Here is a 12301-nt window from a genome sequence, read left to right as displayed (position 1 = left end):
TGGCATCTTTTGGGGGTGGATTGGGGAGCTCTGGGGATTGGCCCAGGGCCTCATGCATGCTAAACACATAAGATGGCTGCTAAATCCTATAGGTGTCTTCCCAGCCCAGAGCTGGGGATAAATCCAGAGGTTGGGATGTCAGGTCCCTGGCGCCCTGTGGAACTGCACATCAGACCCACTCAATTAAATCCCCATTTTAATGTCTGTCTGCACTCTCCTCGTGCAAATATTAGAAACACCCTGGGGTTTTTAGTCACTTGTGAGAAGAAACTGAACTCAAATGATCTTGAACACAAAAGGGAAAATCTGAGCTCATGGAATTTAAAACACCAAGAATTTCAGGTATGGCTTGATCCAGGGGCTCCAAAGGCATCATGGGAACTGGTCTCTCAGCTGCACTGCTTTAATTCTCTTTCCAGTTCCAAGTGTTGCCATTGACTCTCCCTGGCCTGCTTGCACTCACATGTCACCATGAACCAATGACTGTGGCCAGAGAAATGGAGGGCCCCTGCTATCTGGGCTGAGATCATGTGCCAGAACTAGCCACTGGTATTTCTCCCAAGGACACTAGAGCCCAGTCACCATAATTAGTACTGGCCAAGAAAATGTGTTTGGCCAGAACATGGAGGAATCCAAATCTAGGAGGCTCCCCCTGAGGAGCCAGAGCAGGACCAGGAACCTGAGCGCCTGGGTGCAGATCCTGGGCTCCCCAGCCAGCCTCCCCTCCCACCTGCCCAACAAGACACCGATCGCCAGCTCACAGTAGCAGTGGGTGTGGTGCCAGTGGGCAGCAGGCACCCGCCTTTTCACCTTCTCCTCAAAGATGGCACAGGAGGCTACACAGGTAGGAAACGGCTTTATTATTGGCCTCATGTGTGTCACCTAGTGTCCAACGTGGACCCCATGTCCGCAGGAGCTGCCTGCACATGCAGCTGCCCCTCCAGGCCAGAGGCCAGGCCTTCGCCCACATCACCACGAGGCCAACCCCACCCTCCCGCAAGTTCATGCTCGAGACACGGAGGGACAAGGCAGGCCCAGCACTGGGCCCTCCATCCCTGGGCCCTCCTTGGGCGGGGTTCCAGGAGGGGCCAGCTGGGCCTGGAAGATCAGTCTCTTTTTGGTTTTATGATCATTTAAAAAACGGGAAAGACAAATATTCCACAGTCTTTAAAAAATAGGTGTCTCGGGAGAGAAGCCAGGGCCCTCACCCTGGGTCCCTCGAGGCCGGCATCCATGTCCCATGAGGTCTGCAGATCAGCCAGTGTGCACCCAGCCCTCCCACAGTCACTGTCCCGAGTAGGGCCAGTTGAAGGTACTTCCTGACAGCAGCATGTCCCGGATCAGCGTCTCGATGGGCGTCTTGCCCACCAGGCGCATGAAGAACAGCTGGGAGATGAGGGACGCGGGCACCGCTCGCAAGGCAGGGAGCCGCAGCAGCAGGCGGCCAAAGCGCTGGGGCTGGGACGGGTACTGGGCCCGCACGTACTCCGTGAGGGCCACTTGTGCCTTCTCCTGCAGGCTCTCCACGTGGGCCGGGTCTGAGAGGCCACAGGCATCTGGCAGAATGAGGGCAAGGTCAGACTGCAGGCAGCAGAACACACAGGGCCCACGGGGGTGACTGCTTAGGGGTCACCACTCAGGGATGGGGCCACTCTGGAGGTGAGAGATGGGCCCTGGGGCATAAATTGGGATATCTAAGCTGGGCATGGTGGCACTGGCCAGCAATCTCAGCAATTCAGGAGGCCAAGGCTGGAGGATAGCCAGCCTCAGCAACTTAGACCCTGTCTCAAACACAACCATCCAAAAAGGAAAAAAAAAAAAAAAACGGGGATGTGGCTCCATGGTTAGGTGCCCCTTGGTTCGAAATTGGGGCCTCTAAGGCAGCGTTGATCTTCAAGGGACGTGAGGTGGGGGTACACCTGACAGCAATGACCTGAGGTGCAGCAGGCAGTGATGCCTCCTTTGGAAGGGACACAAGTTATGGCCACTCATCCGGCTGGGGAAGAGGCAGGGCCCAGCTGGTTTCAGGCAGCCTGGAGTGAATGTGGGGACCAGTGGAAGTGGCGGCACTCTAGAAGGGTACCCTGAAACTGGGACTCAAAGGTCTACTGGGGAAAGAAGAGGTGGCAAATCCAAACTTATCAAATGCAGGCAGGCAGCCACCCAGAGGCTGGTGTCCCAAGGAAATATCTGGTGGCCCAAATCCTTCCAGCCTGTTAGGAACCTCCAGGGGACTGACTGGGGGTGTTTCTCCAAGGTACAGAATCCCAGCTGGAGGTGCAGCCGGTGGTAGAGGCCAGGGCTGTGGGCTTTTCCCAAGGCAGGGGAGGGGGGGTGGTGTAAGTCTCTCAAAATTAACAAGAGTCAGGTGTGGCTCTGTGGCCCAGGTGCTTGAGGCCCTGGGTCCCGTCCCCTGTAGGACCACACAAACAAACAACTGCAGAGCCATTTGCTCAGCCACTACATTAGGTCTGCGGCTAGGGTCCCCTCCAGCCGCACCTGAGGGCGGGGCCTTCAAGCCACGCCCCCACGCCCAGCCAGCGCAGCTCCCGCCACCCGGGGGGCCTGGGTCAGCCCAGAGAGAGGGCCGGCAGAGAGCCCAGGCCCGGCGGCGGGCCTCTCCCGCTCTCCTCCTGCTGCGGGGCCGGGGGCCGAGAGCTCGCCTGCATGAGGGGGAGGGGGCGTGGGAATCCCGGAGGCCGGCCCAGGTCCCCTGGGTCTGGGGCCCGAGCTTGGAGTCCCTTGGGAGTCTTGAGATGGGGGGAGGGGATGTCCGGGTGTCGCACTGGCGGCAGCGTCCTCGCCCCGCCCCGCGGGCCCCAGGTCTGGGGAGTGGGGTGTCCCTGGGGGTGGAGACCCAGCCCGCACCCTCCCCGCAGCCCCGGCCCTCACCCGGCGTGAAGAGCGCGATGGCCTTGAGGCAGCCGTACTCGGCGGAGTCCACCTGCAGGCGGCCCAGCTTGTCCACCTGCTCCTGGAAGGCCCGCACCTGGTCCATGAAGGCCACGGCGCGCTCGGCGGCCATGGGGGCGGCGTGCAGGCCGGCGGCGGCCAGCAGCGGCGCCGTGTGCAGGGGCAGCGCCGCCTGCGCCGCGTTCAGCACGAACAGCTCGCTCCAGCTGAGGCGCAGCAGCGCCACCTGGTCGGCCACCGGCAGCTCGGGGAAGAAGGGAGCGTGGCGTGCCCACTCCACGGTGCTGAAGAGCAGCCGCGCCGCCAGCTCGCACACGTTGTCGATGCCCAGCACCGCGCCCGCCGCGCCGCCGCCCGCGCCGAAGCGCCCGGCCGCCGCGGGGTAGGGCTCGGCGCGCAGCAGCTGCGCGATCAGCTCCGACACCGGCTGGCCCGGGAACAGGTCTCCGCCCGCCGCCGCCAGCGCCGAGCCCGGGGGGCTGCCCGAGGAGGCGGCCACGGCGCCGGGCAGCGAGTGCGGGATGCGGCCGCGCTGCACCGCTGCGGGGAGGGCGGGGGCGGGAAGAGGACAGGTGGGGACACGGGGGACACGTATGGGAAGACAAGGCCAGAGGGGAAGCAGGAAGAAAGGGGAGGAAGACAAAAGTGGGCACAGGGTCACTCGGCCTTTCTCCGGACCCCCAACCTCACCCCCTGGGCACACCACCCGGCGGAGCCAGGAGGCTGCGGGCCCCACCTACTCGGCCCTGACCCACCAGCCGGAGGGAGGTCCATCTCCCCTGCCCCAGCTTCTGGGGGACAGGAAGCATCTCCCCCTGCCCCCAGTGGGACCAACTGCCTTCGCACTGGATGTGAGCTCTGCTCCGTGGCCCTCGCTGGATCTGTCAATCACATCCCCAGCTGTCGATCAATGGGGTCCTAAAAGCTGAGGAGGACTTGGGACTCCTGGCCAGTGACCAAGCTCCGCCAGTCTCTGGTGCAGACCCACTGTCTCCACCTCCACCAGCGGCCTGAGGGCAGGGCCTGTGTCTGGGCCCCAGGCCTGGGACTGGGGTCCGGCCTGCAACAGGCCCTCAGTAAAGGACAGCTGCTCTCGGCAGCCTTTCCCATGAAGGGAGGAGGCTCCATTGATGCCAGGGTTCATGTCTCCAGGGACCAAGTGGGAAGAGGGCAACTAAGGCACAAAGCAGCTGAGGGTGCTGCAGCGCTGCTGGGCTGTGCTGGGCGGGGCAGGTGCCAGGGCAGACAGGACTGGGTGCCAGGCAGAGACCAAGTAATGAGCTGGCACACCCTGTGAACTCCAGGTCAGCTCAGCATGGAGCCAGTGGAAGAGGGGGCCTGACAGGAACCAGGGGCCAGCAGAGAAGCAGAGGCATGAGTTGGAGCCACTGTCACTGATTTTTGAGTCTGAGTCCCTTGTAAAATGGGTACAAAGGAGAAAAGGCCCACAAGTGTCACCCCCTCCCAAGGGACCTTCTCCCCCTTTGCTCACTGGATTGTTAACCCCACTCTCACCAACCCTCCTTGACCAGCCATGTTCCTGCCTCAGGGCCTTTGCACCTGATCTTCCCTCTTCCTCAAACCCCCATTGCCAGCTTCTTGCTCCTCAGATCAGACTGTGGGGACTCAGTTCCCAACCACAGCTCTCTTGCCCTCAGACCTTGGCCTCACTGACCTGTCCTGTGTCTATTTCTTGAGCTATAAAACAGGTGATGACAGTGACACCATCACTGAATTCACTGAGAATTTATACAACTAGGGTTACAGGAAGGGCAGAATGGATGATAATTCAAACCAAAAACCATTTATTGAGCACCTACTGTATGCCAGGCTCTGGACTAGGTGCTAGGGACATATCAGTGAACAAGAAAGCTCAAGATCCCCACCCTTAGGGGATGACATTCTGACGGGAGCTCGGTGGATGGTGTGAAATTAAGGGGGGACAGCAGGGGAGGGTAATGAGGAGGGCTTCTCTGAGGAGGTGATGTTCAAGGCAACCGTGAAGGAGGGGAAGGAGATAAAGGGGGAAGCCATGCAGCTATCTGGAGGAAGAGCACTTGGCAGAGGGAACAGCCCACGCAAGGGTCCTGAGGCAGGACAGCGCTGTGAGACCTGGGAGATCCCAGTCCTGATTTGAGGTATATCAGTATCTTAGATCAAATGCACAAGCAGAGGCAAAATCCAGGTTGGGGAAGAGGGCAGGGACAAAGGAGTCACCTTCAAACCTAAAGGGACCAAAGGGAGCAGTGTTTCCTTAAGGGGGCTTGTCTGGGTTTTGGTTACAGTGCTGGAGACGGACCCCAGGGTGTTGTCTACTGCCAAACTACATCTCCAGCTGCTTTTAGTTGTATTTTGAGACAGGGTCTCACTAAGTTGTCCAGGCTGGTCTCTAACTTGTGAACCTCCTGCCTCGGCCTCCTAGTAGATGGGATTACCACGCCCAGTGCAGATAACTTTAAGACAAAGATTTTGAGCAGCTTTTCCCAGAGAGGTCCAGCAAGAAGGAACTAACTTTTAGCAGCTGACACTCAAGTTAGATGCCAGGAAGAACCGACAGCCTAGCCTGTAACCCAGCACAGGGAATCTGGTCCAACAGACTGAATTCCGTCCTAAGACCCAGGGCTCCTGGGGTACCACTGGGTTCCACTTGAATTCCAAGGGACACCGAATCACAGGCCCTGCTGCCCAGCACATGTCTGTCGGCCCAGATTCCCAGGGCAGGGGCAGGAGGCTGGACTTGCCTCTGGCTCCCAGGGCCTGGGGTCAGGAGGAAGGACAGGCCACCTTTTGCCTTAATCTGGCCGAGTTCCTGCCTTGGACAAACACACACAAGGGGGTGGAGGTGGAGGCGAGGCCAGTCAGATCAAACACCGAGGGGACAGGGAAGCCACCAAGGAGTCAGGCTGGGGATCTGCCTCTGAGGCCAGGGGAGACACCCAGGGGGACTCTGGGAAGAGGGGCTGGCCGAGAAAGCCCCTGAGGGCCCCAATGGGCCCCTCAGCTCCAGGGGCCTCGGGTCATAATGGGGTTCCCGCAGCCTAGGGCCAGGCTGCAGCCCAGGGCTCAAGGACAGGGGGAAGGAGGCTGCAGGGGGAAGGAGGCTGCAGGGGGAGCCTCCCTGGGCCGACCGCGGGGGAGGCCGTGCAGCCCCAGCACCACTCACCCTCCTTCCGCATGCCCACCCGGAAGCACTTCTTGAGGCGGCAGTACTGGCACTGGTTCCGATGATGCTGGTCGATTTGGCAGTCACGGTTGGACCTGGGGACACACAGAAGCCGGGCTCCCATGACATCCACACCATCTCCCTGAGCCGCCCTGGGGAACGCGCTGGGGCTCCCTGGGCCGGCGCCCGGCACTGAGGGCTCCAGGTAGGGAAGGGCGGGAAGGGCAGGTGTCTGGGGAGGCAGTGAGCACAGCAAGGGGCCCCGGAAGGGGTGCTGGAGCAGGGGTGCTGGAGCGGGAGTGGAGCTCTCCAGTGAGAGAGGCAACAGGACAGTGAGAGCCAAGGTGCGGGAACTGAACGGTGTCACTGTATCTGGTCAACGTCAGGCTAAGAGGTAGAGCCCGTCCCCAGGGTCACTATGGGGGGAGAGAAGGGACCTGGTCAGGGAGCTGGGTTTGTGAGTGACTAAGGCACTAGAGGCCAGGCCATGTGCCAGGGGTCTATGGGGTCACACCCGGCGCGCTGCCTGCCCAGGGCCTGCACTAAGAAGGAATGGACCAGGAGCCCCTGGTCCCCCTGAGGGCCACGGCCACCTCCCCTCCTCTGAGTCCATCCAGGCCGGAAGCCACCCTGAGCTGCTTCCTCTGCGCAGCCCGGTGGCATGCTGCTGTCCCTTCCAGGAGGTCCCAACAGGCAGTGGGCTCCCCGGCCAGGCTCAGCCCCCAGGAGGGAAAAGCTCAGGCCCTTGTTCTTCGGATGTCCCCAGAACCCTCTCCCCTTGGCCCCCGCACTCCCCCATGGGCTGGGGGCTCCCTGAGGCCCGGGTCCAGACACCCCTGCACCAAGAGGACACGGTGACAGACTGAAATAAACCCTCCAAACATTAAAGGCACAGAGGGGCACCCAGCTGTGACGCCCAGCCAAAACTGCACGGTGGCCTTCCTACAGGGGATGCTCTGGGCCTGGGGCGGGGTGTGGAGATCCAGCCCTAGCCAGGGAACTCAGAGGCAGGGCAAACAGGGCGGAGGCCGAGGCACCAGCCACTGAGCCCAGCAAGAGGCCCGACTAGGGCAGAGGGAACTCAGGCAGAACCCGAACAAAGCCCCAGCAGACTGCAGGGGGAGGATCCAGGGCAGCGGGGTGGAACGGGCCAGGCCTGGGGCCCAAGGGCAGGGGGCCTGCGGCAGGGCCATCTGACCTCAGGGGAGGCCCTGAGCCTTCAGCCTCAACTTTCCCAGCTACAGAATTTGATCAGATCTGTCTCCCCAGATAAGGAAACAGTAAGTTCTTCCTGTTATCTCACCTAAAGAGTATATACTTTGCCCAATCACATGGCCCAGGTCAGCCTCCTCTTTGGCTTTTGGCCTTTGGCCTCCAGTCCTATTTTTTTCTTTCTTTCTTTTTGGAGATGGGACCTTGCTATGTCGCCCAGGCTGGCCCAGAACTCCAGAGCTCAAGCCATCCTCCTGCGGGTCGGCCTCTGGAGCAGCTGGGACCACAAGTGTGCGCCTCTGCCAGGGTGTCCAGATCAGGACCCAGCCCTCCCTGCTCACATCCCCGCGTGGCCCCCCACGGCCTCAGTCTAGCACTTCAGACCCATTTGGCTCCAGCGTCTCCAGGGCCTGACAGTCTGGTCTTACAACCCACTCCCCCAGCTGCCACCTGGGCCCCCTCAGGAGTGCCTGCTCCTGCTGGCCAAACCCTTCATGCTTAAAAGAACCACCGGCCCCTCCTCCAGGAAGCCTTCCCGACCCCCAGGCCAACCCTGTGCCCCCTCCCTAGGAGTCCAGACCCAACAGGCTCCCGGCATTGGTGTCTCCTCCAGACTGAGAGCCCGTTGAGGACAAGGCTCGGGCTGGGGTCTTTCTAGGGCACTGGCATGAAACCCCCCAGGCCAACTGCTTAATGAACTGGAGGCTCAGAGAGAGACAGTGACTCCCCTGGGCCACACAGCTCTGAGGACTCTGCTGGCCCCAAACAACTCCCCGTCTTGGTGCACCCTGACCCCGCCCTCAGGTACACTGGGATCCCGAAACTGCCTGAGCCCCCTCCTTTGCCCTCCCTAAAGGCCCAACCAGAGCACGGGCATTTATTCCAGCAGCAAGAATGAGGCCAAAGTCTGGTGGCCCAGTTAGCGCTGGAGGAGGGAGCAGGCCAGTCCCCCCACAGCCTACCTGCCCCACCCCACCCCACCCCCACCCCCCAGCAGGTTCTGACCAGGGACCTGGGGCCAAATTCCAGCCTCAGTCATCTGGGTCCCCACATGGTGCCTCTGCCAACCAGCCCGTGGTCAGCAGCTCTCTCTGGGGATGCGATGACTCCAACTCAGCCCCCTCCCTCCCTGGCCCCACAGTTCCCCCTGCTGAGCCCAGCTGAATCAGATACCCTCCATGTGGAATCCAGGGCAGGAAGCAAGATGTCCCTGGACCTCAGTTTTGTGCATCTGGGAAATGGGACTGTCCATTCTACCTCTACAGAGACCATGCTGTTCCTGGGGGGTGCAGGGTGGGGCCTGTCAGTGAAGGAGAGGATATCCACCAGTCCCTAGGCGGGACACCCAACCCTTCCCCCAGCGGACCTTCCATCCCCAGCCCTAACAGGAAGAGCCGGCACAGCCACACCCTGCCGGAGGGGTCTCCAACTGGGACCACCCAGGGCTCCTCCTCAGAAGCATTTCATTCCCATATCCTCTCAGTCGCCCCAGACTTCACAGGACTGTCCAGGAGCCCCAGGTCTGCACCCATCCCTTGGTGTGTGCTCGGGGGTGCGGTCAATTCCGGTGGCCCTGCTGGCCCTCCAGTGGTGGTTTCCGGTGACCTAAAGCCCAGGGAGAGCCCAGGGGGTGCCCCCTGACAGACAAGCCCAGCTCCCCTTCCACAGCAGGGCCCCTAATGCGAAGAAGACCACCCTGTGCCATCCCAGCCTCCTTCCAGCTGCCGCGGTAGCCTGGGCGACTTTGGAAGTGATATTTGACCCCAAGGGCGCGCCGTATCGATCCGCGCGGCCGCAGACAATGGCCCCTGGACGCTGCGAGCTCCACGGTCCAAGTTTCACGTTCGATTCCCGCGGGCTCTGACGCGCGCTGAATCCCCAAGAGAAGGGGTGCCCTGGGGTTAGGGTCCCGCTCCTGACAGCACCCCCTGCCCGTCCCCGCGCGGCGATGACCCCCTCCTCGGAGAAAAAGAACAGACGAGCAAGAAGCCGAGGCAGAAGCCGCGAGGGACCACCTGATTGGGGGGGATCTGCATCGATGCAGCGCCAACTGTATACACAACCCCAGGAAAGGAATGGCGGGAGGGGGGCTATGTCCCTAGCTCAAAGGGGCAGTGGAGGCGCAGGGAAGGTCAGCACCAGGCCCAAGGTGACCGAGCAGGTCAGAGGCCCGCCCCAGGCCGGGGCTGGTGCCCAGCGGCGGTGCGCGCGCGGATGCGGGGCTCACCGGCAGGTGTAGCTGAGGTTGCGGCGGATGCTCCGCTTGAAAAAGCTCTTGCAGCCCTCGCAGGTGAAGACGCCGTAATGCTTGCCGCTCGACTTGTCCCCGCACACCACACAGTCCACCTGCAGCCCCGGCCGCTCCTCGTCGCCAGGCTCCGCGTCGCTGGCGGCGCCGGGGGGCGAGGCCGAGTCTTCTTCGGCTGCGCGCGGGTAGCCGCCCGCCTTGTCCACGCCGTTCGTGTCGCCGCCGGGGCCGCCCCAGCCGCCGGTCACCATGGCCATAGCCCCAGGGCAGCGGGGCCGGGGCGCCCCCTCCTCGTTCTTCCTTTCGGGCACCCCTCTCGGCCCGGGGGACCCTACCCGGCGCGCATCCGGCCCCGGCGCGCGGGGGGCACCGGCTGCACCCCCCAAAAAAGTTTTGCAGCAACTTCCTGCGGCCGGTCCGCGCGCCCGGGCGGAACTGGTCGGGCCGGTTCCAGGCCAACTTTCCCACGCGTGCGCGGGGCCGGCGGGGGCGCGCTAGAGGCGTGGGCCGGGGGCCCCGAGGTCTCGCGCCCCGCCGCCCTGGGGCCCCGGCAGGGGCGCGCGGGCCATGACCCGGCCCGGGCTGCGCAGGGGCCGCCCTCTGGCCTGGCCGCCGCTCGGCCTGGGTCTGCGGCCAACTTAGCGGGTCGCCATCGGAGCGCGGGAGGCCGGGGGGAAAGTTTGGCCGCAAGTTGCGCGGTCGCCCGTGGCGAGGGGGAGGGGCGGCGGGCGCGCGCCGGGGCCAGTCGCCGCGCCCCCTGGGTCCCCAGGGCCCCCAGGTGCCCGCGGCGGCCGCTCGGGGCCTGCAGGGCCGCGGGCCGGCGCCTCCCGAGCTGCCGCCCCCGCCGCGGCCGCGCCCGCCCGGCCTGGGCCTGCGCCTGGGCCCAAGCCTCGCTCTCGCCGCCGCCGCCGCCGCTGCCGCCGACCCCGCGCGCCGGCCTCGCGCTGCGGCCGGTTTGACACACAACGTTCCATCCGCGGGGCGGGCGGGGGGCGGGGGCGGGGGCAGGGGCGCGCGCCGCGGGCTGGGGGCGGGCGCTCGTTGCCCGGGCGACGGCCGCCCTTATAAGGGCATGGGTGGCCGCGCGCGGCGCCCGGCGCCCGGGCCGGCGGGAGGGACGGGGGCGGAGCGCGGGGCCGCTGGCCTGACCCTCCCCCACCCCCTCCCCGGGCCCCCGCCCTCCACCCGCTCCAGCCTTAACCCCTGCAGGGCCGCCTCGGGGGCCTGAGCGGCGACTGCCCTCTGCCCTTCCTCTAATGTCGCCAGAATGTCTCTCCGAGGCCCTTCCCTCCACCTCCGGCCTCGGACGTTACGTCTTTCAAACACCCTCAAGGCCCCCTCGGAAGCCCCCAGCCCCACGCATTCCCAACAGAAGCAATAATCGGGGGACTTTTGCACCCGGGGGCACGCCCCTGCGCAACACACACACACACACACACACACACACACCCTGGGGCATTTCTTCGCCCAGTTGCAGGATGGATTGTGTTTGCTTCCTCTTCCAGAAAGTCGCCGCGTCCGTCCGACCCCCACTCCACCCTTTCTCTGCTTGGACGAACACCTGGTGCCCAGAGCCCCCAGGGAGAAGGGGTGGTGTGGTCTGAGTCTGGTTGGACGGGTAACGAGTAGCGAGGTCAGGGGGTCCCTTCTACAGAATTTCAGGCCTCTGGGGGCAGGGCCCTCCACCGGCCCTCCACCGGGCTGGAGACCACAGGAATACCAATCATCCCTGCCAGGGCCTGTCCCTGTCCCCTTCATTTCTTTCCCTCTGTGCTTTGCAGAAAGGGCTCGGCCTGGAGACCGGCTGGAGACTACAAAATCTCCTCCAGGAACCCTGGAGCCGCCCACCCGCCACCGTGTCCAAAGCCCCTCACTGCCTCTGCTGGACCCCTGCCCTCACCAGCACTTAGTAAGCACACTTTGCATGCAAGACTGGACTTGGAAGCAGGGGAAGCCTGAGTCGCTGGCTCTAGACCTGTTAATGTTTAACCAATTGGAAAAGTTCTTCCTCAGGTGACCTTTTACCTATGAGTCCTGAAGGTGCAGCCACCCAGCCTGTTCTCCCACCTAGCCCTGGACCTAGAACTGGACACCAGGGCACATGTCTGAGCCTCTGAGAGCCACAGACAGGACAGCAGTGCCCTCTGCCCCTGTCTGATCTTATACCAGCCCTTCCAATAAGCAATTTGGGGCTGGGAGAGATGCTTAGAGACTATATGATACTTAAAGGGAAATTAAGATTCAGTTTAGCCAGCCAGTCTCACCCATTCCTGGGCCTCTGGATCATCCAGAAAGGTCTGGCTAGTGTGAAATGGAAAAGGACTTAATAGAGAAAGCAGGAAAGACTAGGGTTAGACATGAGCAAGGACTTCCCATGGATCTGACTGGAGTGGGGTTCTGCTCATAGTCCTGCTGGGGGAGGGAGCCTGGGCAAGCAAATGACACTTTGGTTCTGGAGCTTCATGGGAACCTGGGGGCACTGGCTTGTTATTTGGGGTAAGGATCGGGTTCCCCTGGTCTGAACCTGCCAGCATTCTTAGGTGGAGGACATGGGGTGTGGGAGGTCCCTTAGGAGATATCAAAAAGGTGGACTTAAAAGTAAGAGAATGCTTGAGAGGGGGGACTCACAAGGGAAGTGGACAGGAATCTGGCAGGGGGAGTTGACTTGGGGGGGAGGAATTGAATCTGGGGGACTGGGTGGGAGACCACTGGAGGCAGGGCTGCCCCTTCCCACCTGCCCCTTCTCAGGACCTTCCAGCTCCAGG

At 62.8% G+C, this 12301-nt stretch overlaps 1 protein-coding gene across 1 annotated transcript; it reads right to left on the bottom strand.

Moving 5' to 3' along the window:
• Nucleotides 1–843: 843 nt before the first annotated feature.
• On the bottom strand, nt 844–10401 carry Nr2f6 (nuclear receptor subfamily 2 group F member 6). Its single transcript, XM_076846420.2, has 4 exons — nt 9516–10401; nt 6077–6171; nt 2893–3453; nt 844–1556 (listed from the first exon to the last, which is right to left on the bottom strand). The coding sequence occupies exons 1-4, from the start codon at nt 9791–9793 to the stop codon at nt 1285–1287; spliced, it is 1206 nt and encodes a 401-aa protein (XP_076702535.1). The 5' UTR covers nt 9794–10401; the 3' UTR covers nt 844–1284.
• Between the last annotated feature and the right edge of the window lie 1900 nt (nt 10402–12301).

The sequence above is a fragment of the Callospermophilus lateralis genome, chromosome 1 (assembly GCF_048772815.1).
Source record: "Callospermophilus lateralis isolate mCalLat2 chromosome 1, mCalLat2.hap1, whole genome shotgun sequence".
NCBI classification, from domain to species: domain Eukaryota; kingdom Metazoa; phylum Chordata; class Mammalia; order Rodentia; family Sciuridae; genus Callospermophilus; species Callospermophilus lateralis.
Note: the sequence above shows the minus strand (reverse complement) of the source record. Positions and strands in the feature narration are given on the sequence as shown.

Excerpts from the sequence above, each read along its gene's own strand:
- Nr2f6 (XM_076846420.2), bottom strand. The coding sequence starts at position 9,793 with ATGGCCATGGTGACCGGCGGCTGGGGCGGCCCCGGCGGCGACACGAAC. Across the intron at positions 6,172-9,515 it reads AACCTCAGCTACACCTGCCG|GTCCAACCGTGACTGCCAAA; the intron begins GTGAGCCCCGCA and ends GTGTGTCCCCAG. Across the intron at positions 3,454-6,076 it reads GGTGGGCATGCGGAAGGAGG|CGGTGCAGCGCGGCCGCATC; the intron begins GTGAGTGGTGCT and ends CCCTCCCCGCAG.